The sequence below is a fragment of the Lissotriton helveticus genome, chromosome 5_1 (genome assembly GCF_964261635.1).
Source record: "Lissotriton helveticus chromosome 5_1, aLisHel1.1, whole genome shotgun sequence".
NCBI lineage: Eukaryota > Metazoa > Chordata > Amphibia > Caudata > Salamandridae > Lissotriton > Lissotriton helveticus.
This window is the reverse complement of record NC_136065.1, coordinates 1,208,320,557-1,208,347,837: the sequence shown is the minus strand read 5'-3', so window position 1 is coordinate 1,208,347,837 and position 27,281 is coordinate 1,208,320,557. Positions and strand designations below refer to the sequence as shown.

General features: G+C 48.1%; 1 protein-coding gene across 4 annotated transcripts in view; it reads left to right on the top strand.

The window, feature by feature from the left end:
• EIF3A (eukaryotic translation initiation factor 3 subunit A) overlaps positions 1-27,281 on the top strand; it is a 1,009,075-nt gene that overhangs the window by 761,504 nt on the left and 220,290 nt on the right. For 2 of the 4 annotated variants that reach the window (XM_078643910.1, XM_078643907.1), the window contains exon 20: positions 25,617-25,637. The exons of the other annotated variants lie outside the window; for them this stretch is intronic. In XM_078643910.1, the coding sequence (XP_078500036.1) occupies positions 25,617-25,637 (21 nt within the window). The remainder of the gene's footprint in view (positions 1-25,616; positions 25,638-27,281) is intronic. 4 annotated transcript variants of the gene reach the window in all.

Sequence of the window (27,281 nt, the reverse complement as noted above, 5' to 3'; positions counted from 1 at the left end):
ATATTTCAGATAAACAGACAACAAAGCAGAATTGAATCACAAGAGTGAAAAGATATAGATCTTCTATTTTACAATATCAATGGATGGAAGCGTGACTCTTGTTAAAGTGCCGACGCGTTTCGGGTTCGAGTAAGGAGTTGTCGAACCCTCATCAGGGCTTTGTTACTCTCTGTATAGGATGTAAAGAAACAATAAAGTTTTATTAACAACCTGTTGGCCTCATCATTTCTACTGTCTCACACTTATTGTGTTTGTTAGATCCAAAGGGACTACCTTTATCTTACAGGGTAGGCAGCCTATTTCTTTGAGTCTGATGGCTACTGTTCTTCTCAAACGAAAAAATCTGAAAATCAATCAGACGAAGACTACGTAAGCATTTTATTAGGCCTGCTTGTAGTTGGTGGTTAAAACTGGAGCTTAATTTTACATACCTCCACGTGCACCGTCCGGCGCCTCTTGGAGAGAGGAGATCGTGGAATAATTGGAATCAATCCTATTAGAGAAAAAGGGTTTCATGGGCTTAATCCATCGCATATTTGGGGAATGTGCCGCTACTGTGATTTAGGCAGGGGTGTTATCATACCTTAATGACGTGTCCTGCTGTGCGTGGGGCGCTCGAAAATAAATCCAGCGCAGTGAGCAACCTGTCAAGAACAGGACACTCATTAACCACCGTTTTCCTGATAGATATATATGTGGCTGACCTCATTAGTCTCATTGTAAAAAGATAGCGTGACTTGCGTACCTGTAACACTGTTAGGAACGCTGTCTCTCTCTCTGTTTATTTCAAACACTCAGGTCGGCTGTGTCCCGCAAATCGATTTGTGAGTTATTTCCTGCTGGGAGGCAAGAACAAAGGTCTAGCATTACTGTCAAATGTAGTGCACATGCTTTTTACTCGGCGGGTCGCGGTATGTTAACTGCCGTAATAGCGCGTTTTCCTACCTTCGTGTGCACATCCCTCGGCTCCAGGCTCTGACTGACTGTTCTCACGCCGGGCGGCGGCCATCTCTGCCTGATTTATCAAAGAGCCTCGCCCTGGATTCCCTTCACAGGGATTGTGGGACACGTAGTTTTCCCCATTGATGCGGAAAATCCTATCATGGACCTGGGATTCAAATTTTGTTCATGAGTGATTGACAATATAATTCAAATTGGGTCAGAGGCGGGTTGAGGTAAAGGGGTTCACATTAGTCGGCACATAACGTTGTGGCTACTTGTTTGTAAATTTTCGGAATGGATGATTGTCAAGTGTCGCCATGCCAATAACTCCAGCGTTTACAGTCTGGACAATTCGGTCATGCTATTCAGGCCTGTCAAGGTACTGTTAAATTTGAGGATAAGATAAGCCTCTTTTTTCAACAACAACTTGTCGACATCTGCAGGGCGCTGTGAGGTCCCCGTTGTGAAAAGGACTGACCACTCAGTCATTTTCCGAATGGGACATTTCTACATAATGCTCAACCATCGGGGCAGTGAGCACTTTGTTTTTAATCCGAGACCTGTGTTGGCTGATACGTAGATTTACTTGTTGACTCGTTTTCCCAATGTAGATCTTTTTACATGGGCAAATGATTACATAAACTACGTTCTTAGTCCTGCAATTCGAGAAGCCAGAATGCTTCCACCTGGTGCCTTGATGGGCGAATTCATTGCCCTCGATAGTATTTGGACATGCGACACAATTTCCGCATCTGTGGTGTCCCTCAATCGGCTTCATATTCCATATCGCAAGGAGGTCATGCTTAGGTTTTGACTGAGGTAAATTTGCCCTCACTATTTGCTGTCCAATGCTTTTGTTTTTCTTATACGCAAACATAGGTTGCGGGAAAGGGCATTCTAGCCCCTCTAGGAGATGCCAGTTTTTAAGTATGGTTTGTCTCATCCTGTGTGTGTCAGGACCAAAGGTGGTAACACATACAGGGCGATCAAGTTCTCTCTTCTCCTTTGTCTGCAATAGACATTCTCGTGGCGTAAAGCGTGCTCTTTTGTAGGAATGCTTAAGCAGTTTTTTGGGGTAACCCCTATGGATCATCTCCTTGCAAAACGACTGAGCGTGATGATCATAATCACTAACGTCTGTGCAGTTCCTGCGAATGCGCAGTAGCTGTCCGTAGGACAAATTTGCTTTTAAATTCCTAGGGTGATGGCTTCTGTGATGCAAGATCGTGTTTTTATCCGTGGACTTTTTGTAAAGTGAAGTTTTGATACAGTCATTAGAGCAGGTCAATTCAACATCCAAAAAGGTCATTTTGGTGGTACTTGATTCCATAGAAAACTTAATGTCCATATGTCTCTCATTTACCCACTGGTGGAAAGCCAACAGACGCGCCTGGCTCCCCTGCCACAGGAGCCAGACAACATCTATATAGCGCCACCAGTGTACGATGTTTCGATGTACGGGTTGTTATTCTCAATGTATCTCATTTCATACTGGGCCATGTATAGCACCGCCATTTCCGGCGCATAAGGACACCCCATGGCCGTGCCCTTTATTTGCATATAAAACCGTTCATTGAATCTTATCCTCAAATTTAACAGTACCTTGACAGGCCTGAATAGCATGACCGAATTGTCCAGACTGTAAACGCTGGAGTTATTGGCATGGCGACACTTGACAATCATCCATTCCGAAAATTTACAAACAAGTAGCCACAACGTTATGTGCCGACTAATGTAAACCCCTTTACCTCAACCCGCCTCTGACCCAATTTGAATTATATTGTCAATCACTCATGAACAAAATTTGAATCCCGGGTCCATGATAGGATTTTCCGCATCAATGGGGAAAACTACGTGTCCCACAATCCCTGTGAAGGGAATCCAGGGCGAGGCTCTTTGATAAATCAGGCAGAGATGGCCGCCGCCCGGCGTGAGAACAGTCAGTCAGAGCCTGGAGCCGAGGGATGTGCACACGAAGGTAGGAAAACGCGCTATTACGGCAGTTAACATACTGCGACCCGCCGAGTAAAAAGCATGTGCACTGCATTTGACAGTAATGCTAGACCTTTGTTCTTGCCTCCCAGCATGAAATAACTCACGAATCGATTTGCGGGACACAGCCGACCTGAGTGTTTGAAATAAACAGAGAGAGAGAGACAGCGTTCCTAACAGTGTTACAGGTACGCGAGTCACGCTATCTTTTTACAATGAGACTAATGAGGTCAGCCACATATATATCTATCAGGAAAACGGTGGTTAATGAGTGTCCTGTTCTTGACAGGTTGCTCACTGCGCTGGATTTATTTTCGAGCGCCCCACGCACAGCAGGACACGTCATTAAGGTATGATAACACCCCTGCCTAAATCACAGTAGCGGCACATTCCCCAAATATGCGATGGATTAAGCCCATGAAACCCTTTTTCTCTAATAGGATTGATTCCAATTATTCCACGATCTCCTCTCTCCAAGAGGCGCCGGACGGTGCACGTGGAGGTATGTAAAATTAAGCTCCAGTTTTAACCACCAACTACAAGCAGGCCTAATAAAATGCTTACGTAGTCTTCGTCTGATTGATTTTCAGATTTTTTCGTTTGAGAAGAACAGTAGCCATCAGACTCAAAGAAATAGGCTGCCTACCCTGTAAGATAAAGGTAGTCCCTTTGGATCTAACAAACACAATAAGTGTGAGACAGTAGAAATGATGAGGCCAACAGGTTGTTAATAAAACTTTATTGTTTCTTTACATCCTATACAGAGAGTAACAAAGCCCTGATGAGGGTTCGACAACTCCTTACTCGAACCCGAAACGCGTCGGCACTTTAACAAGAGTCACGCTTCCATCCATTGATATTGTAAAATAGAAGATCTATATCTTTTCACTCTTGTGATTCAATTCTGCTTTGTCTGTTTATCTGAAATATGATGTGAATGTTATTTGTTTATATGGATGTATTCTTGTAAAATTTGTCAGTTTGGTATTGTTAATGTATTATAATGTTGGAATTGTACATATCTTTTTTCGCCTAAAAACATGCACTTTCTAAAAATTAATTTCAAGATTGATGGGTATAAATAAAAGTACCTGACTAGGTTTGATTAATAGTTATCTGGTCTTGTGTATAAAGATTATTCTATCAAGAAACGAGGTGGTCGGGCATACTTGTGTTATATATTGATATAGAATGGTCCAGCCCCCCCCCCCCCCCCCCTCAGTCCCAATTTAGGACCTCACTCCGTTTGTTTGTCACTAAAAGCTTTCAAGACACACCTATGCAACAAAGCTGTGTTGATCCGAACGGACAACATGACAGCTATGTATTACATTCAAAAACAGGGAGGAACACACTCACCACAGCTGTCGCACTTAGCTCAAGCAATGTGGAAATGGGCCATTCAAAGGAACATGTATCTTATGGCGGAGCACCTCCCAGGCAAGGGCAATCAAGTAGCCGACCTGCTCAGCAGGCACAGCCAACAGATGCACGAATGGGAAATTCACCCCAAAGTGCTCCAACCATTCTTCCGGAAGTGGGGACACCCGGAGATAGATCTGTTTGCCACAGGCGAAAACGCAAAATGCCAGTACTTTGCCGCCAGGTTCCCACATCCGCAGTTGCAGGGCAATGCGATATGGATGAACTGGTAAGGCAAATTTGCGTACGCGTTTCCCCCCGCTCCATTAATACCGCTGGTGGCACGCAAAATGCGCCAACATTCGCTGACACTGATCCTAGTTGCTCCCACATGGGCAAGGCAACCATGGTACACAACATTCCTAGAACTGTCAGTGGTGCCTCATCAAAGACTGCGACTCACACCCAATCTTCTAACTCAGAGCCATGGAGAAATCCAACACCCAGACCCGCAACAGCTGAACTTGGCGATCTGGCTCCTGAAATCCTAGAGTTTGGATACCTAAACTTGCCCCAGACTGCATGAATATTATCAAAGAGGCAAGAATACCCACTACCAGAGCATGTTATGCAGCAAAGTGGAAACGTTTCGTCATTTACTGTAGTAACAATGACATTAACCCGCTTAATGCTTCTCCTCAAAACATAATTTGCTATCTCTTGCACCTACAACGTTGCAATTTAGCCTATTCATCCATCAGGATACATCTGGCTGTGTTAGCAGCATATCTGCAAAACAGGCAACACCTTTCCTTATTTAGGGTGCCAGCAATTAAAGCGATTATGGAAGGGCTTAAACGCGTAATTCCTCCAAGACACCCACCTTCACCAGTCTGGAATCTGAAGGTTGTTTTAACCAGACTTATGGGACCACCTTTTGAACCACTACACTCATGCGAACTACAATTTCTTACTTGGAAGGTGGATTTCCTTATTGCCATTACTTCGCTTCGAAGAGTTGGCGAGCTGCAAGCCCTAACTATTCAAGAGCCATTCATTCAAGTACATGCAAATAGAGTAGTTCTGAGAACAAACCCTAAATTCATGCCAAAGGTGGTATCCCATTTCCACATAAATCAAACTATAGAACTGCCAGTGTTCTTTCAAAACCCACAGACAGTAGCTGAAAGGGCCTTGCATACTCTAGCTGTCAAAAGAGCTCTACTATACTATATTGATAGAACTAAGGCATTTCGAAAAACAAAACCGTTGTTTGTTGCTTTCTCACCGCAACACAAAGGTAACCCTATTTCAAAATCAGGTATAGCCAGATGGATCGTTAAGTGCATCCAAATATGTTATTTAAAAGCAAAAGGCACCTTAACAGTTCCCCCTAGGGCGCATTCCACACGCAAGCTAGGGGCATCCATGGCTTTCCTGGGTAACATTCCCTTACACGAAATCTGTAGAGCAGCAACATGGTCAACCACACCTACATTTACCAAACACTATTGTGTAGATGTACATTCAAAATAGAAAGCTGCTGTAGGACAGGCTGTTCTCAAAACTCTTTTCCAGACTGCTGCAGCTGACACAGGTAGCCACCGCTAAGGGAGATACTGCTATATATTCTATGCACAGATATGAATTCAGCAGCCCACATGCCTCGAACGGAATATGCTACTTACCAGTATGCATCTGTTCTTGGCATGTAGGGTTGCTGACATTCATATCGCCCACCCGCCTCCCCGGTGCCTGTCGCAGCTGCAGCATTCACTCTTTGCATGGACATCTCTTACTGTACTATACTCCATCTCTGCCACAATGGCGAAAAACAATCTGAGGATGGAGAGGATGCCCATGCGTACTGTAGTCCGAGGGAGGAGCCACCTATCTTGTGATATTTCAAAGACTCTTCCAGGACAACAATGTGCAATCATCCGGACCCAACACGAGGCGGCGATCTATGCACAGATATGAACGTCAGCAGCCCTACATGCCAAGAACAGATGCATACTGGTAAGTAGCATATTCCTTCCAAAGCAGAGGATTGAGCTTCCGGAGCCGAGGATCAATCAGAAGACAACGATCTTCTTCCAGCTGGTCAACAGATCGTGAGTACAAGCATCAACCCTGTTCACCCCCACATACCGGGACCAGCTTCGGTTCCACCTCCACCTTCGGGTCCAGGTGCACACCGACCAAAACCTTCTGATGCCCCGCCAATGAAGATTCCAAAGAAGCCTCCAGTCGACTCAGGCTCAAATCAGTCTGTCGATCCCGACAAGCAAAAGGTCCTCAAACCAAAATTCACCGAGGCAGCCATTGGTACCGATACCGGTCGAGCCGAAACCAAGCTCAGCACCAAAAGACATTCCTAAGTCTACATAACCGAAGACCACTCCGGTTCCGAAAAATGCCGACCCGAAGCCTGCTACGACACCGAAACTCACTTCCGGAACAACCATTCCGGATCCAAAAAGCTCAGATCCGAGAAAGAAACATGATACCAAGTCTTCGGAACCGAAGCCAAAATCCACTTCAAAGACAATAGACTCTGTAAAACCTAAGCATTTCGGTCCCAAACGGGATAAATCGGCACCGAAAAAGGATTTTTCAGCAGAAGAGCTTTTCCGTCCAGACCCAAAGCAAAAGACTCTTCGTATTAATCCTAAGACTGGACATGTCATTACAGTGCCTGAAAAGAGGAAAATGGACTCTCCCAAACCACCTCCAGTTCCTCTCAAAAACATGCTCAAGCTTCCCCTATAAGAATTCCTTCACCATTGATAGAGATACCAACAGATATTTTTCCTGTACACTCACCATCCAGCACACATTGCCTTATACCGCAGGATGATGATGATGATGATGAAGACAATTACTCTCAGGGGTAGAAAGTAAGCATCATATAGAAGACACAGTTGACCCAGACAATATTCCTGGGCCACCAGATGATCCCTGGGAGAATTATAATGCGCCAGATTACCAGATCTGCAACAAGATGACGCATACCCTTCTAGACCATCACCCCCAGATGACACTATTGGGTTTACACAGCTCATTCATAGAGCAGCCACTTTTCATGGGGTGGACTTACATACAGATCCATCTGAAGAGGACTTCCTTATGGATACACTACTGTCGTCACATAAAACCACGACCACATTACCAATACTTAGTGGAGTGGTGAGACCTGCACCAGAGGTATTCAAAGACCCCGTCAGAGCCAGGGTAATTAACTCCAGGCTAGGAAAAAAGTATAAAGCGGCTCTAACTGACCCAGCATACATCAAAGGTCAGCTGCCATTAGACTCTTTAGTGGTATCAAATGTGAGGAAAAGAGCTAACTCATAGACAACAGGGGATGCTCCACCCCCTGATAAAGAGTCCAAGTTTTTAGATGCTTCAGTGAAACGCACCATCTCACAAGCTGATAATGTCTGGAGAATTGCTAACACTCAAGCTTTGTTGTCATTGTTTAGAGTACCTGCCATCAAAGCGTTTATGGAAGGACTTAAAAGAATAATTCCTCCCAGAATACCACCCTCTCCGGTATGGAATTTAAATATTGTTCTGACTAGACTTATGGGTCCTCCATTTGAACCATTTCTTAAGTGTGAGTTACAGTTCCTTACATGGAAAGTTGCTTTTTTCGTTGCTATTACCTCACTCAGAAGAGTAAGTGAGATCCAAGCATTAACAATTCAAGAACCATTTATACAACCCCATCACAACAAAGTGGTTCTTAAAACAAACCCGAAATTCCTGCCAAAAGTTATTTCACCGTTCCACCTCAACCAATCGATTGAGTTGCCAGTATTCTTTTCTCAACCACAAACAGTGGCGGAAAGAGCTCTACACACAATAGATGTAAAAAGATCGCTCCTCTACTACATTGATAGGACAAAACCGTTTCGTAAAACAAAACAACGGTTTGTGTCCTTTTCACCTCCACACAAAGGCAATCCTATTTCAAAATCAGGCATTGCAAGGTGGATTGTTAAGTGCAGTCAAATCTGTTACCAAAAAAGCAAAACGCACTCTATCCATTCCCCCTAGGGTTCATTCTCCCAGTAAATTAGGGGCATATATGGCATTCCTAGGAAATATACCCTTAGATTATATCTGTAAAGCAGCTACATGGTCTACACTGCACACATTTACAAAACACTACTGTGTAGATGTGCAGGCAAAACAACAAGCTAGTGTGGGCCAGGCTGTACTCAAAACATTATTTCAAACTACTGCAACGGATACGGGTGGTCGCCGCTAAGGGAGAAAACTGCTGTGCAATCGATGCAGTATTGAGTGGTCTGCATCCCATTTGCCTCGAACGGAAAATGTTACTTACCAGTATGCATCTGTTCTTGGCATGTAGGGCTGCAGAACCACACCCGCCTCCCCGGCTACCTATATCTGTTCCAGTAATATCTTAATTAGATACACAACACATGGACCTACTTCTCTGTACTCGTACAACTCCATTTGCCCAATTGCGAAAACAATCTGAAGATGGAGTCGATGCCCATGCGCTTTACGATCTACATGTGGAGTCATCCAACAGACAAAGACTCTTCCAAGACAACAACAAAGTGTAATCATCCGGGCCCACCACCAGATGGTGATCTATGCAATATTGTGTGGTTCTGCAGCCCTACATGCCAAGAACAGATGCATACTGGTAAGTAGCATTTTCCTTTTGCAGTATCACTGTTTTTCAATGTAAAAAGTGAACACTTCATACACGTTTTAGTCCATACAATCTAATCCAATGGGAGTAAACATAATCGGCAATATGCAGGTAAATAAACTATTTACAATATTGAGTTTTTGGATGACGATTCCTTAACGGGCAAGGTTAAGGTAAGTGACCTCGCAGCACCACCAGCGATACTGGGCGGCTGGGTGCTGAGGTTAAGCTCTGTTGCCAATGTTATACAATGGAGAAAAGGGGCAAATGATGTGGTACTTCTTACAAGTAAGTAGAACGGTTTGGTAGCCCAGTCTCCGGGAGTTAAGGTAAGCACAGAGGGGTTGACAAGGCAGTACCAAACTTACACCCACAGGGGCGACTGGGTGCAGACTGCCAACACAGGGTCAGGCGACCAATGCAAACAAATGGAGAATCTTGAAGTTGGAAAAATGCTGCAGGCTCAGGCCAGGAGACTGGACGAAAGAAACCTACAGCTGCACAAGTAAGTTGAGATGTGCTGCGACGTCTGGACCTTATCGGTTGATCTTCCCAATTCCCAAGGGCTCCAGGTGCAGGGGTGTCCTTCGGCATCTGAAATCAACTTACCGGTGCAGGTGGGGAGGGGGTCATCGTGCAGAGGCTGAAGGGGTCTACCCATGGTGGACTCTTGCTCTGTATTGCTGGGGAACCTTTGCTGGACTGGTGGGCCACTGGAACTCTGACGTGAATGTCTGGTGCAAAGGAAGTGGGTTTTGCGGTTCTGACGCAGAGCACTTTGTCTTTGAAGGTGGTTGTGAGAAGTTGGCCTGATGTGCAGTGCTCACTATTCTAGTGATCACTATATATCAGTCCAAACAACCCTTATTGATGATTGGTTGTAAGTCAACCTTATAGACCAGCTATCCTAGTAGCATGGATACGAGCAGTCTAAGGCTAAGACTCTAGAGGGCGTGTTAAGCCAGCTGTTTTACCATCACATTACCCCTTGAACACCCAGTGAAAGGACACCACACAAGTGTTATGAAAATAAACAGTGTATTTATTAGAATCACAACAACCCTGTACTCTTTATGAGGACAGGGTGCTAGGCACACAACAAAACTCTTACGAAAATACTTTTAAGTTAGCACGTTACACAAATGCCCGAGGGGCACGAAAAACCATATACACTAAAAGTGGAATGCGAATTACTAGCAGGTAAGTAACAGTTCTAATAGGCTTTGGAATCGCTAGGACTGGACTAGGGAATCGTTAGATTACTACTAGGAGGCCCAGGGGACTCGGGTGCAGAGTGTGCACTCTCACGCGGGATGCGGGACAAAGTCTATGGAAGCTAGAATTCACAAAGTTAGTGTTCACGGGCGAACCCGACCTGGTAGGGAGAAAACGACAGTGGATCCTGACCCTTGGATAGTGAGGCTATGCTGGGACACCGGAGTGCCGAAGTTACCTAGCCCAGGGGCTGCAGCTGCATAGGTCTGAAAAGACGTCGGGGATCTCGTTGCCGGACCAGGCGCCTGGAAGGAAGAAGTTGCTGGCAGGCGACCAGTGAAGAAAAGTTCGATGGATCCAAGCCTGGATCAAGGAAGAAGAAAACCTGAAAGCAGAGGGGACCAAGTTCTTGAATCACTAGCCAGTGATTAAGTGGGCACCAGGATGGCACCGGGCGAAGTCACCGCAGTCAGGTGAGTGGGCGCTGCTGGGCTCTGCAGTCTCTCGGACCAGGAGGCGTTGTCGGCGACCAGGATGGAGGTGCGAGCTGTCCCACGAAGGATGAAGTCGTTGGCGTCGAAGTTACCCAGGATTGGGCAACAAGCCTTGGCTAATTCAAGCCCACGCGGTGGACTCAAAATGGCGTCTTGAGTGGACCAGGAGGGTCCAGGGTGCTCCTCTTCTGGAAGGGAGCAAGGGCCAGTCTGGAGCAACCAGACCAGCAACAGAAATGTCGTCGGGCGTCGTCAGGAAGGCCACAAGCCAACGGGCTAGTAGCCAGACAACGCGGTGAGCAGCGGAAAGCAGAAGGGCCCCACGCAGATCGTGGAGATGCTGGGGGGCTGCACTTCGGAGCTGGAGCTGCTCAGAGTCGGGGCTTCTCGGACCCCAAAGCACTCACCAGTAGATTACTCGGCGGGCTTGCGGGAAAGAAGTCGTGCAGTCTTGCAGATGGCCGGTCCCTTGAGGTCTCGTCGCACCCACGGTTCTCAGCTGGGCTGTAGAGGTGGGTAGAGGTCAGAGGTGCCAGGGAAGCCGGTTCTCGTCGAGCTGGGCAGTCGGATTCCGGAGGAAGGACTTGCAGCAGACCGCAGTGTTCTTAGATGGTGCCTGCGGATGCAGGGTGACTACTCCTTAGTCACAAGGGAGAAATCTTAGGAAGAAGTCTTGAGTTCCTTTCGCAGAAAGTAGTTTCAGGATTCAAAGATGATCCCATTTGGAAGGGGGCCAGTCTCTACCTTTATCCTGTAAAAAGGGGCTGGCACGCGACTAAGTCCTGCCCTATGGGTGGGACTAGGAGGGGGGTGGTTACACCCACTTCCTTGGCGGGCTTTTCCCCAGCACAGGGTCTGGAGTGACCCTGGAACTGGTTCAAGCCGGCCTATGCACAGTGAGCACCGGGGTGCTACTTGCAGTCACCTTCCTCTAAAGCCCTGCCTACCTACAATACACAAAACCCTGTCTGGGACGGTGCTGGCACCGCCCCTGGCAGGAAACCCTTTGTCCTTATGTCCTGCTCTGGGAGGACTCCCAGCAGCAGGAGGGCAGACTTGTGTCTCGGTGGCAGCATCCATTTTGTGGATGCTAAGGCTCTGTCTGACTTTTAACCGGGTTATAGGTTACAGGCATGTCGTGTCCCTCTAGAAGGGTGGAATGCTAACCCCGTCGCCAGAATTGGCGAGGGGTTAGTATTCCAATTCGTATGACACCTTACTCGACATGTTTTGATAAAGCGATACCAGAGTTGGCACATAACCGCGAGGATTATAATGCACTTAAGAGTATATGGTATGCGATATCATGGAAACGGCTAAGGGATGGATCCCGAAAGCCGCAGACAGGCTCAGCTCATGCTAGAGCACCATCTCACACGATTCCAAGCACTCTGCCTTCAGGATTGTTAAGGCCTGCCATAGGATTGACTGATAGGAGATCTGTGTGTCCATTTTAGGGTTAGATATAGGTATACTATATCTAAAGCAAAGGGTGATTACACCACCTTGCCCCAGCTGTCAAGCAGCCAGTTGTGTCAGATTTGGATGGCCAGCCAGGGGTGGCATAATACATGCTGCAGCCCCTGGTAGGCCCTGGGTACACCTATGCCCTGGGTACCTAAGGTACACTGTACAGGGACTGGTAAGGTGACTCAGTATCCAATTTAGATATGTACCTAAGGTACATGGAATCCATTTTACAGAGAGAGCAGTAGGCCTGGGGCCCTGAATAGCAGGGTCCCAGGTCAACTAAGTCAGAAAACCAGCAAAACACCAGGCAAAAAGTTGGGGGCAACCATAGTCGGGGATCAACCTTCCTACATAACCCCCCCCCCAAACGAAAGGAGATAAGGCTATCCTTGTCCAGGTAAACCTATATTGCCTAAGTGGCCATTTAAGGAAGTACCAGCACTGGCATGGTTACCCCCTATGTCATGGTCCACTAAGCAATCCCTCACCCTAAGGGTGTCTGAGGGTCTCCACCATAGGGAATCTCTACCTGTGGTGTGTTTTGTCAAAGAAAAAGGCTGGTGCTGAAATGGAGTACTGAAGTGAGGCTCCACTAATTTTGGGCTCAACTTCCTCCAATCACTATCCACCATAGAGGCCTTTCTTTCCAAGACTGAGTTGTTTTGGGCTCTCAGGGTCAACCTCTGGCTACCTACAGCTGGAGGTTGGGTCCCTCTGTTTGGCTTACTGGAGGGACAGGTCAGGTTTGGGGCCCTCAGGTCCCAAGTTTGGCTGTGCCCAACAGTGTCCATCTGTGGGAGGTCCCTAACTAAATTTAAGGGGGATCCCTCAGGAGTTTGTTTTATTTTCACTTGGCTAGGACTACTAGCTTCAGTGCCCTTAATCTGCTGATTGGGAAATTCTTTTGGACAGGGGGCCCTTTGGGGTCCAACACTGGCCTCCCTGACCTCTACAGCCCTGGGCTGACTGAGGCAGGGTAGAGAGGGGCAGGTTACCTGCTCCAGACTGGGTCCCACCTTGGAAGGGTCCACTGACATCAGGGGTTCTGCCAGGCTAGGCCCGACTACCTCTGTGGCAGTTTCTTCACAAGGGGTCAGATCAGTTCCCTGAGGAGGCTGATCCTTTCCTAAAGTCTGGTGGAAGGGAGATTTCTCTTCCTCCTCAATACTCTGTCTGAGTGGAGTGATCCATAGTCTCAGGCTTCACAACACTGTCATCTGTCTGAGTTTGAGCTGTGGCCATCACAACTCTCCCAACCTTTTCAGGAGGGGGCTCAGTTTGGGTGTGGGCTGTGACCATCACAGCCTTGACAACCTGTTCTGGGAAGGAAGTTGTCTGAGATTGGGTTGTGACTGGCACAACCCTCCTGACCTGTTCAGGGAGGATATCTTGGACTGGGGCTGTGGCTATCACTGCCCCACTAACCTTACCATGGATGTTTACCATTCTAGAATGGGTCTCTTGCTCTACTTCAGCCCAGGCTGAGAGCTCTAAATCATTCCCCAGTAGGCAATCTACAGGCAAGTTTGGTGACACTGCCACTCTCTTGTGGCCAGTGACACCTCCCCAGCTGAGATTGACCACTGCCATGGGATGATTTCTCTGTACTCCATCAATATTGGTTACCTGCTATGTGGCACCAGGTAAAAGTTGCCTTGAGGGGACTAGACTCTCAGTCACCATAGTGATGCTAGCCCCTGTATCTCTATAGGCCTCAACTTTTATACCATTGATGAGGGGCTCCTGTCTGTACTTGCCCAAAGTGTTGGGACAAGTTGTGAAGTTGGCAAACCCCATGCCAGTCTCACAGACAAGAGTATCTAAGTTTGGGGACCTGGTTAGGCCAGAGTCCCCAGGAACTCCCAAAGTAAATGCACCCAAATTCTTGGGGGCACTCCCACCACCTGGGGGATTACTACTAGTAGTAACAGGAGGTTTGGGAATGTTACTTGGGGGTATGTTTTCCTTATTGTTATTCTTTGGGCAACTGCTGTCAGTTTTTAAATGACCCACCTGTTTACAGGGATAACAATAAGGTTTCTTCTGGTTGTTGGAAGGATTCTGGGACCCACCCCCCTCAGAGGATTTTTGGGGCCCTGATGTGGTTTGATCTGGAGATTTATTCCCACCCTTCTCTTGAGGCTTGGTTGATTCCTTTTTCTGGTCACCACCTTGGTTCTTGGGCCTAATCCTGGTTCTGACCCATTTGTCTGCCCTCTTACCCAATTCTTGTGGAGAGGTCAGATCAGAGTCTACCAGGTGCTGGTGTAATAACTGGTTCTGACAATTATTTAAGACTTGCTCTCTCATAATTAGATTATACAATCCCTTGAAATCAGTAACCTTACTACCCAGTAGCCAGCCTTCCAAAGCCTTAGTGGCACAATCAACAAAGTCTGACCAGTCCTGAGACTGAGTTTTCTGGGTGTCTCTGAACAGCAACCTGTACTGCTCAGTGGTTAAACCAAACCCATCAACCAGTGCATTTTTCAGGACCTGGTAATTGTTAGCATCCTCCACTCTTGTAGTGAGGAGCTTATCTCTACCTTTACCATCAAAGGAGAGCCACAGTATAGCTGCCCACTGACTCTGGGGAATGCCCTGCACAGTGCAGGCCCTCTCCAAAGCAGCCATCCATTTCTGGATGTCATCCCCTTGCTTAAAGGGGGGCACTATTTTAGTCAGGTGTTTAGTATCTAAACCCTTCTCTCTATCTCTTGGGAGATTGCTGCCACCAGTGGGAGCTAGCCCACTCATCTGCTGCTCTCTTGCCAGGGCAAGCTTCTCTTTGGCCAGGGCAATTTCTTCCCTTTCAATCCTCAGTTCAGCTTGTCTCATCCTAGCTTCATGCTCCTTTCTCTGAGGGGAAGTAAATCTCCTCTGTGGAGGATTCCTTCTCCCCTGAGAAGAGGCATTAGAGTGCAGAGATCTATTGGAGTCCCTAGAAAGAGATCTATCTCTCCTAACTCCAAGGTTAGGCCCACTTCGGGTTAGTACTGGGGGGCCCCCAGATCCTAGCCCAAGTAAGTCTAAGTTGGTCCTAGTTAGCCTTCTGACTACCTCAAGACCTTTGTCTACCTCATCCCCAGAGAGTACCTCCTGATCCTCCTCCTCAACTGCTGAATCAGTGTTGGGGAGGTCTGGATCCCCAGAGGTTCCCTCTAAGGCTGGCATGCTCTCATGTAACTGAGAGAGCTTTCTGGCATCATATGTCTCTAAGAGACCTATCAGAAAGGGAAGGGTGGGGTTAGACCCCTGCTTCAGTTTCCTGGAGACACAGAGTTGCCTCATCTCCTGAAAATTGAGAGCTGCATATCGTGAAGTGACCTGTGGAGGGTCAAAGCTGACCAGGGGAGTCTCAGTAGAGTCCCCCTGAGTCGACATGCTTTTCTAGTGAGGTGTAAGTGGTGCACTTACCTACACTATATGTTTGCCTACTGATCCCTTGCTAGAGTTGTAGTTTAGGGTGTGCTAGGCCCTAGGAGCTACAACAGCTGGTTCAGTAGAACTCAGAGTATTCTAAGCTAAGTTATATGTACCTTTAGTACTTATGTGATCTTTCACAAGATATTCTTAGGGCATGTGTGGTAAAACAACAGCAAGCTCAAATCCCAACCGCTGCTCACCAATGTGAGAAGTTGGCCTGATGTGCAGTGCTCACTATTCTAGTGATCACTATATATCAGTCCAAACAACCCTTATTGATGATTGGTTGTAAGTCAACCTTATAGACCAGCTATCCTAGTAGCATGGATACGAGCAGTCTAAGGCTAAGACTCTAGAGGGCGTGTTAAGCCAGCTGTTTTACCATCACATTACCCCTTGAACACCCAGTGAAAGGACACCACACAAGTGTTATGAAAATAAACAGTGTATTTATTAGAATCACAACAACCCTGTACTCTTTATGAGGACAGGGTGCTAGGCACACAACAAAACTCTTACGAAAATACTTTTAAGTTAGCACGTTACACAAATGCCCGAGGGGCACGAAAAACCATATACACTAAAAGTGGAATGCGAATTACTAGCAGGTAAGTAACAGTTCTAATAGGCTTTGGAATCGCTAGGACTGGACTAGGGAATCGTTAGATTACTACTAGGAGGCCCAGAGGACTCGGGTGCAGAGTGTGCACTCTCACGCGGGATGCGGGACAAAGTCTATGGAAGCTAGAATTCACAAAGTTAGTGTTCACGGGCGAACCCGACCTGGTAGGGAGAAAACGACAGTGGATCCTGACCCTTGGATAGTGAGGCTATGCTGGGACACCGGAGTGCCGAAGTTACCTAGCCCAGGGGCTGCAGCTGCATAGGTCTGAAAAGACGTCGGGGATCTCGTTGCCGGACCAGGCGCCTGGAAGGAAGAAGTTGCTGGCAGGCGACCAGTGAAGAAAAGTTCGATGGATCCAAGCCTGGATCAAGGAAGAAGAAAACCTGAAAGCAGAGGGGACCAAGTTCTTGAATCACTAGCCAGTGATTAAGTGGGCACCAGGATGGCACCGGGCGAAGTCACCGCAGTCAGGTGAGTGGGCGCTGCTGGGCTCTGCAGTCTCTCGGACCAGGAGGCGTTGTCGGCGACCAGGATGGAGGTGCGAGCTGTCCCACGAAGGATGAAGTCGTTGGCGTCGAAGTTACCCAGGATTGGGCAACAAGCCTTGGCTAATTCAAGCCCACGCGGTGGACTCAAAATGGCGTCTTGAGTGGACCAGGAGGGTCCAGGGTGCTCCTCTTCTGGAAGGGAGCAAGGGCCAGTCTGGAGCAACCAGACCAGCAACAGAAATGTCGTCGGGCGTCGTCAGGAAGGCCACAAGCCAACGGGCTAGTAGCCAGACAACGCGGTGAGCAGCGGAAAGCAGAAGGGCCCCACGCAGATCGTGGAGATGCTGGGGGGCTGCACTTCGGAGATGGAGCTGCTCAGAGTCGGGGCTTCTCGGACCCCAAAGCACTCACCAGTAGATTACTCGGCGGGCTTGCGGGAAAGAAGTCGTGCAGTCTTGCAGATGGCCGGTCCCTTGAGGTCTCGTCGCACCCACGGTTCTCAGCTGGGCTGTAGAGGTGGGTAGAGGTCAGAGGTGCCAGGGAAGCCGGTTCTCGTCGAGCTGGGCAGTCGGATTCCGGAGGAAGGACTTGCAGCAGACCGCAGTGTTCTTAGATGGTGCCTGCGGATGCAGGGTGACTACTCCTTAGTCACAAGGGAGAAATCTTAGGAAGAAGTCTTGAGTTCCTTTCGCAGAAAGTAGTTTCAGGATTCAAAGATGATCCCATTTGGAAGGGGGCCAGTCTCTACCTTTATCCTGTAAAAAGGGGCTGGCACGCGACTAAGTCCTGCCCTATGGGTGGGACTAGGAGGGGGGTGGTTACACCCACTTCCTTGGCGGGCTTTTCCCCAGCACAGGGTCTGGAGTGACCCTGGAACTGGTTCAAGCCGGCCTATGCACAGTGAGCACCGGGGTGCTACTTGCAGTCACCTTCCTCTAAAGCCCTGCCTACCTACAATACACAAAACCCTGTCTGGGACGGTGCTGGCACCGCCCCTGGCAGGAAACCCTTTGTCCTTATGTCCTGCTCTGGGAGGACTCCCAGCAGCAGGAGGGCAGACTTGTGTCTCGGTGGCAGCATCCATTTTGTGGATGCTAAGGCTCTGTCTGACTTTTAACCGGGTTATAGGTTACAGGCATGTCGTGTCCCTCTAGAAGGGTGGAATGCTAACCCCGTCGCCAGAATTGGCGAGGGGTTAGTATTCCAATTCGTATGACACCTTACTCGACATGTTTTGATAAAGCGATACCAGAGTTGGCACATAACCGCGAGGATTATAATGCACTTAAGAGTATATGGTATGCGATATCATGGAAACGGCTAAGGGATGGATCCCGAAAGCCGCAGACAGGCTCAGCTCATGCTAGAGCACCATCTCACACGATTCCAAGCACTCTGCCTTCAGGATTGTTAAGGCCTGCCATAGGAGTGACTGATAGGAGATCTGTGTGTCCATTTTAGGGTTAGATATAGGTATACTATATCTAAAGCAAAGGGTGATTACACCACCTTGCCCCAGCTGTCAAGCAGCCAGTTGTGTCAGATTTGGATGGCCAGCCAGGGGTGGCATAATACATGCTGCAGCCCCTGGTAGGCCCTGGGTACACCTATGCCCTGGGTACCTAAGGTACACTGTACAGGGACTGGTAAGGTGACTCAGTATCCAATTTAGATATGTACCTAAGGTACATGGAATCCATTTTACAGAGAGAGCAGTAGGCCTGGGGCCCTGAATAGCAGGGTCCCAGGTCAACTAAGTCAGAAAACCAGCAAAACACCAGGCAAAAAGTTGGGGGCAACCATAGTCAGGGATCAACCTTCCTACAGGCACGAAAAACCATATACTCTAAAAGTGGAATGCGAATTACTAGCAGGTAAGTAACGATTCTCAGAGGCTTTGGGATCGCTAGGACTAGACTACTGAACCTTTAGATTACTAGCAGGAGGCCTAGGGAACTCGGGTGCAGAGTGTGCACTCTCACGCGGGACAAAGTCTATGGAAGCTAGAATTCACAAAGTTAGTGTTCACGGGCGAACCCGACCTGGTAGGGAGAAAACAACAGTGGATCCTGACCCTTGAATAGTGAGGCTATGCTGGGACACCGAAGTGCCGAAGTTACCTAGCCCAGGGGCTGCAGCTGCATAGGTCTGAAAAGACGTCGGGAATCCTCGTGCCGGACCAGGAGCCTGGAAGGAAGAAGTTGCTGGCAGGCGACCAGTGAAGGAAAGTTCGATGGATCCAAGCCTGGATCAAGGAAGAAGGAAACCTGAAAGCAGAGGGGACCAAGTTCTTGAATCACTAGCCAGTGATTAAGTGGGCACCAGGATGGCACCGGGCGAAGTCACCGCAGTCAGGTGAGTGGGCGCTGCTGGGCTCTGCAGTCTCTCGGACCAGGAGGCGTTGTCGGCGACCAGGATGGAGGTGCGAGCTGTCCCACGAAGGTTCTTGCTGTCGACGTCGCTGGACCCAGGATCGGGCAACAAGTCTTGGCAAATGCAAGGCCCACGCGGTGGACCTAAAATGGCGTCTTAGCCGGACCAGGAGGGTCCAGGGTACTTCTCCGATGGAGGGAAGCAAGGGCCAGCCTGGAGCAACCAGACCAGCAACAGTGTTGTCGTCGGGCGTCGTTCGGAAGGCCACCAGCCAGCGGGCTAGTAGCCAAACAACGCGGTGAGCAGCAAAAAGCAGAAGGGCCCCACGCCGATCGTGGAGATGCTGGGGGGCTGCTCTTCGGTGCTGGAGCTGCTCAGGGTGGGGGCTTCTCGGACCCCCAAAGCACTCACCAGGAAATTACTCGGTGGGCTTGCTGTGCAGAAGTCGTGCAGTCTTGGCGATGGCCGGTCCCTTGAGGTCTCGTCGCACCCACGGTTCTCAGCTGTGCTGTAGAGGTGGGTAGAGGTCAGAGGTGCCAGGGAAGCCGGGTCTCGTCGAGCTGGGCAGTCGGATTCCGGAGGAAGGACGTGCAGCAGACCGCAGTGTTCTTAGATGGTGCCTGCGGATGCAGGGTGACTACTCCTTAGTCACAAGGGAGAATCTTGAGGAAGAAATCGTGAAGTCCTTTCGTGGAAAGTGGTATCTTGATTCCAAAGATGATCTGATTTGGAAGGGGGCCAGTCTCTACCTTTATCTGGGAAAAGGGGGCTGGCACGCGACTAAGTCCTGCCCTATGGGTGGGACCAGGAAGGGGGGTGGTTACACCCACTTCCTTGGCGGGCTTTTCCCCAGCACAGGGTCTGGAGTGTCCCTGGAACTGGTTCAAGCCAGCCTATGCACAGTGAGCACCGGGGTGCCACGTGCAGTCACCTTCCTCTGAAGCCCTGCCTACCTACAATACACAAAACCCTGTCTGGGACGGTGCTGGCACCGCCCCTGGCAGGAAACCCTTTGTCCTTATCTCCTGCTCTGGGAGGACTCCCAGCAGCAGGAGGGCAGACTTGTGTCTCGGTGGCAGCATCCATTTTGTGGAGCTGAGGCTCTGTTTGACTTTAACCGGGGTTAGGGGTTACATACATGTCGTGTCCCTCTAGAAGGGTGGAATGCTAACCCCGTCGCCAGAATTGGCGAGGGGTTAGTATTCCAATTCGTATGACACCTTACTCTACATGTTTTGATAAAGCGATACCAGAGTTGGCATATAACCGCGAGGATTATAATGCACTTAAGAGTATATGGTATGCGATATCATGGAAACGGCTAAGGGATAGATCCCGAAAGCCGCAGACAGGCTGAGCTCATGCCAGAGCACCATCTCACACGATTCCAAGCACTCTGCCTTCAGGATTGTTAAGGCCTGCCATAGGAGTGACTGATAGGAGATCTGTGTGTCCATTTTAGGGTTAGATATAGGTATACTATATCTAAAGCAAAGGGTGAGTACACCACCTTGCCCCAGCTGTCGTGCAGCCAGTTGTGTCAGATTTGGATGGCCAGCCAGGGGTGGCATAATACATGCTGCAGCCCCTGGTAGGCCCTGGGTACACCTATGCCCTGGGTACCTAAGGTACACTGTACAGGGGCTGATAAGGTGACTCAGTATCCAATTGGATATGTACCTAGGGTACATGGAATCCATTTCAACAGAGAGAGCAGTGGGCCTGAGGTCCTGAATAGCAGGGCCTCAGGTCAACTAAGTCAGAAAACCAGCAAAACACCAGGCAAAAAGTTGGGGGCAACCATAGTCAGGGATCTACCTTCCTACAGTGGTTTTCTTCTGGGCCAGTTTGCTGTCCACGGGAGATTAAGTCTTTTTACAAGGCAGGATGTACTCCCATGGTTCTGGAGGTCGCTGAACTGCGGGATGAGTCTCTCTTCTTTAGCAGGGACTTAGATGGCTGCAGACAGGCTATTAGGGCTGGGGCCAAGTCAGTTGATGTCTTCAGTCTTCCCTGCTGCACGGATCTTTTTTGTCCTCTTTTTCGTATGTTGTCGGTAACCTGAGGATTAAGGTTCAGGCATGTCTCTAAATACTCAATTTAGGGACGTCACATGGGTTCGAAGGTAGTAACTAATGGGCCACTTAGCTTTCGGGTACCTTTGTGTGTCCACTACCTCTGGTTAAGGGGCATACCCCTAACCCGATTGGCTATAATCCTCTAAAACAATATGGAGGGGTTCACTTCAGCTAAGGGCACCTTAGAGGTGGCCCTGTCTGAGAGGGCCCACATCTCTCCTGCATACTAACTTTCCTGACGACCTTGCCCCCAAAAGTGGGGCTTGGTCAGGGGGGCGGGCATCTCCACTAACAGGGATGTGCCCCTTTTTTCATGGTTGCCCCCCACTTTTTGCCAGATGTTTGATGCTCCTTGACTAAGTGTGAACTGGGTTCCTGCTAACCTGGTGCCAAGGGCCTGTGTTCTTTTCCCAAAACTGTACCTTTGCTCCTACATTGGCACTCCTTTGGCCTACATGTTAGTCGCATGTAAAAGGTACCGGGGTACCAAGGGCCTTGTTGCCAGAGAAAGTCTCCGAGGGCTGAAGCATATATTACTCCTCCCTCAGAGACTCCTCTCCTGACCCATCCATGCTGCCAGTGCAGTCTTTGTGCCAGGCAGAGATCCTAAAACTTCAAGTCTACATGACGCATATCTTTGTGTGCATCCTGTGCTTGTCTCTGGAGCACAGAGAACAGGACTGCGACACGTGTAAGGCTTTCCGATCAAAGAAAACGCTTTGCGACCTTCGGGCTCAACGTCACGACATGCAGAGCCAACACACCTGTTCCATTCCGGACCTCTAAGGAGAAAATTTGGAACAAGACTGGAGAAGCCATGGGAGCCGAAGAAGAACATGACCCGATCTCCATCTCGGACTACGGCTCCGAGGGGGGTGAAGACATCCTGCAAGGGCAGCGTACCATGAGTACAGATCCTCCCTTGCCCCAATGTCGACATCAGCCCCTAGAAGAAGGTTCTGATCCAACCCCCGCCTCCGGGCCACGGTCAGCACTGAGAACATGTTTCTGACGCCCCGCGGCTCGGCACCAAAACATACCCCAAAGCCTTCTGGTTCCGAACAGAGCCGTTCAAAATCCGGCACAGAGCCAAAACCTTCGGGATCAAAGTCAAAATCAGGCTCCGCCTACCCCAGAAATCATTGGCGTCCAAAACCCCGGCACCGAAACAAACAGATGTGCCGGTTCTGCCAAAGTACACCATTCCGATGTTCCACCCTCTAAACCGGCTCCGAAACAGCCGGAGCTCTATATTCATCCAACAGCTGGACACATTGCCACCAAGTTGACAATAAAACTCAAACCTGAGACTGAAGAGGTCTACCACATTCCTTTAAAAAGGAAAAATGTGGGTACTAACCCTTCTCCTCTTCCTCCTCTTCCATCACCTCCTTTTCCTCAGTTTCAATCCTTACTAATTTCACCTGAGAATTCACCACCACATACACCTGATGATCAGGATGATGGGGATTGGGCTGGTGCTGGAGACAATGAGCCAACACCTGAAGCCCTGTGGACAGATAACAACAATGCGCCCACAGGGAAAGATCCTGATCTGTACCCAACCAAGCGTTCTCCACCAGACGACCGTGTAGGATACATAGAACTGTTGGGTAGAGCTGCTAACTGCCATGGGGTTCAGTTGCATAAGCAGTCCCTGGAAGAGGATTTCCTTTTCGAAATGCTCAGTAGTACCCAAAAAACCTCGCGCACACTCCCCATGCTCAAGGGTATGATCAGACACTTGGCTGACATTTTTAATGATCCCGTCAGGGTACATATTCTCACCCCTACGGTAGACGAGAAATATAAGCCGGCACCATCAGATCCAGCATACATAAGGGGGCAGTTACCATTGGATTCCTTGTTAGTTTGCTACGCATGCAAAAGGGCCAATTCCCAAACCACAGGAGATGCTTCACGTCCGACAAAGAATCTATGTTGTTAGACTCTTCGGGCAAAAGAGAAGCCTCCCAGGCTGCAAACTTTTGCCGCATCTCCAATACCCAAGCACTTTTAGCTAGGTACAACAGGGCGCATTGGGATAAAATGGAGCAGTTGCTTCAATTTCTACCTGATGAGCACAAGTCCAATGCGCAAGACCTAGTGCGGGAGGGATGGCTCATATCCAATAATTCAATCAGGTGCGTCCTAGATGCTGCGGACATTCTGGCCAGAGCTGTCAAAACCAGCGTTCTTTTAAGAAAGCATGCCTGGTTACGCATTTCAGGTTTTAAACCAGAGGTTCAAACTACTATCCTGAACACACCATTTGATAAGGAACACCTCTTTGTCCCTGTGGTAGATTCATCATTAGAAAAAATGAAGGACACCGAGGTGGCCAAATCTATGGGAGCCCTCCAATTAACTGCAGGGCGTGGCTGCTTTCAGTCCTCCTTCTATTGCGGAGGGTCCAAGAATACCTCCTCATACACCGCCTCTTCCGCCTTTAAAGGCAACAATCCCCTCTCTGCCTCTGAGGATTTCTCCCGAAGTGGTTACAAAGGCAACAATGACATGGGTAGAGGCAGAGGTTCCAACAAACACGCACCCCCCTCCAATACCAAACAGTGACTTGCCTACAACACAACCCCAACCATTTAACACCTGTCAGGGGAGTATTTCACATTACCTACTCGTCTGGCAGTCGATAACTACAAACACATGGGTACTGGAAATTATCCGTTCTGGTTATTTCCTGGAGTTTACCAACAATCCTCCAAACATTCCTCCACGTTCACACACTGTCACCGGATCACTTATACCTCCTCAAACGAGGTTCAGTCTCCTTTTAAAAGGGGCTATAGAGCCCGTACCACTACAATACCAAGGGTCGGGCGTATACTCCTTTTACTTTCTCATACCCAAAATGGGCAGTTCTGTCACACCAATCTTGGACCTCAGAGAATTAAATCTTTACATACAGACCATTTTCACATGGTAACACTTCAAAAAGTGCTCCTACTCCTGCATCAGGGTGACTTTGTCTACTCTACACTTAAAGGACGCCTACTTTCAGATTCCAATACATCCCGCTCATCGCAAATTTCTCAGATTTGTGATAGCGAGCCAACATGATCAGTTCAAGGTACTACCCTTCGGAGTCACAATTGTTCCCAGAGTCTTTACAAAGTGTCTGGCAGTAGTCGCTGCTCATCTGAGAAGACAGCACATTCATGTCGTCCCCTACTTGGACAACTGGCTCATCAAAGCTACTACATATCCAAGGCGTCTCCTACATACTCACAGGACACTGCAGTTAATGCACCAACTGTGGTTCACAGTCAGTGTGTTGAAATCGCACCTCCAACCTTCCAACACTCAAAAGAACCTAGGAGCCACATTAGATACTCAAAAGGCTCTGGCCTTTCCCAATACAGACAGAATTTGCAACATCCACGTTCTAGTTCTCCAGTTTCAGTCCAATCACTCGCTTCCAGCTCAAGTGTATATGCAACTAACTACTGGGAATGATGGCATCTTGCATCATGATCGTTCCCCATGCCAGGCTTCACATGCGTCCCCTACAGGAATTCTTAGCAAGTCAGTGGAACCAATCGCAGGGTCTGTTAACCGATCTAGTGATGGTAAGCCACCGTACTCATCGCTCTGTGCAGTGGTGGAACACACACAACTTATCAAAAGGACAGCCCTGCATAGACCCAGTTCCACAGATGATACTAACAGCATACGCGTTCCTCGCTGGTTGGGGAGCTCATCTTCAACACCACACGGTGCAAGGCCTGTGGAGTCAAGAGCAAAAAACTCTCCACATAAAACACTCACCTGGTTGGCACAGCTGTCCTATTTCGTACTAACAACATGTCAGCTATGTATTACATACAAAAGCGGGGGGGGGGGGGTACTTGGCCAAAGACATTTGGAGGTGATCCATTCACCGCAAAATCTATCACCTAGTGGGAACACCTCCCAGGAGTGAACAATCAGATTGTCGATCTTCTCAGCAGACAGACAGCAAATACACAAATGGGAACTTCACCCTCAAGTTCTCCTCCCATAATTTTAAAGTTGGGGAATCCCTCAAATAGATATTTTTGCCACACACCAAAATACTAAATGCCCTAACTTTGCCTCCAGGAACCCACACCCGCTCTCCAAAGGCAAAGCACTATGGATGAACTGGTCAAGGATATTTGCCTATGGTTTTCTGCCTCTCCGACTCATTCCATTAGTGTAGGAAGCTGGCTCTGTATATACTTATACCAAAGTGAGGTATAGTGTGCAGAGAGTCCAGTGGAACACTAAAGGTGGGCACAGGTAAAAGTAGATAGCACCTTACTCTCTATTTGTGGTAGTGTGGGCGAGCAGTAAGGCTTTATCAGAGGGTAGTGTTTAGCATTTTTTGTACACACTCAATCTGCAAATGATATCACGCTCAAAGACTGAAGTTCAGACCAATTGGTTTTGTATAAAAATATTCTTTATTTTATTTCCTAGAACCAAGCAAGCCTGCCACAGGTAAGTGATCAGTACTTTGCAGTAATAATACAGTTTTTGTATTGATGTTGTATATATACTATTCGTTTGATTACAGTAGAACTACTAGTAATTCAATGCTTTCAAATATTGTACATATACTTTGTATTGGCTTTTCAGTAGAATGTCAAGTAGATTACTTTACAGATTACTTTTCTTGCATTGTGCAGTATACCTGGATACTGCACTGGGACATTTCCTGTAAACAGGTAAGTAAAAGCGTTTGTTATTTTGTTAGTTTTAGAGACTTTTTCAACTCCACACTTGGACTGTTTTTCTATGAAAAGTTTCTATGTTCTCCTATCTAAAAAGCACCGTTTCGATGATACGAGCAATAAACCAGACCTGAAACAGAAGCTATTGTACATTCACCCTAAAACTGGACACATTTCCACCAATGTGACTCTAAAGAGAAGGACTGATACTGAAGAGGAATATCTGTAGGAAACTGGCTCTATATACACAACACCAAAATGAGGTATATTGTGTATAGAGTCCAGAGGACCCCAGAGGTAGGCAGAGGTTAAAGTTAGATAGAACCTTACTCTCTATTTGTGGTAGTGTGGTCGAGCAGTAAGGCAGTATCAAAGGACAGTATTAAGCATTTGATATACACACACAGTCAGCAAATGAATTCACACACTCAAGAACTGAACTCTAGGCCAATTGTTTTTGTATAAAAAAATATACTGTTTATTTTTAGAACCAAGCAAGCCTGGCACAGGTCAGCATAAAATACTTTTCAGTAATAAGTGGCTGAATATAGAACAGTTTGAAAATGCAATAGAACTTGTACTTTGATTTACAGTGGATGCAGTAGGTTGCAACACTTAGCAAATGCAGTACATTAGAATGAATAGGCTTTTTTAGTAAAAACAGGTAAGTTACTTTTTACGTTACTTTTCTAACTCAGTGCTGGTTACCTAGATTCAGCACTGGGACATTTCCTGTAAAGAGGTCAGTAATTACATTTTGGTTATTCACCTGATTTTTTAAGAATATCTTTAGATTTCAAAACTCCACACTTAGAAACTTTTTGGAAGAAAATGGTCAATGTTATCCTATGGAGGAAAAACAGGTTATCGGTTCACAGACAAGTAATCGACTGTGGGAGTTAAGGTTCTAGAGTTAGAGTTGGGGGTCCCACAGGGTCAGTGATGCACTGTTGTTGCTCCCTCAGCGGCACTAGGGCAGCCGGGTGCAGTGTGTTAAGGCCCAATGTTATCCAATGGGAATAGGGGGCCTCCGGTTGGTGGCTGCTGGTAAGCTGGCCACTGGGTTGTGAGAGCAAAGCTCCTAGGGTTTAGGTCAGGGCAAATAAGGAAACAAAGTAGCACAAAAGGTGCACCATCAGCGGCACTGGGGCCGGGTGCAGAGTGCTGTTTCGAGGCCGGGTGCCCTGTTTTCAATGGAGAACCTCCGGTTTGCAAAAGCACTGCAGGCTGGGAGACGAAGGACTTCTGGGTGCGACCACCACTTGGAGAGGGAAGTTAAGGGTTGGTTAGGCACTGTTGGATTGGGCTCAGAAGGCCGTGGGGAATCTGGTGCAGGGGTGCCTTTTGGGATAGGATCTTCTTACCAGCTCCGGGTCGCGGTTAGGAGGGTCTTCTAGATTTAGGCTGCCGG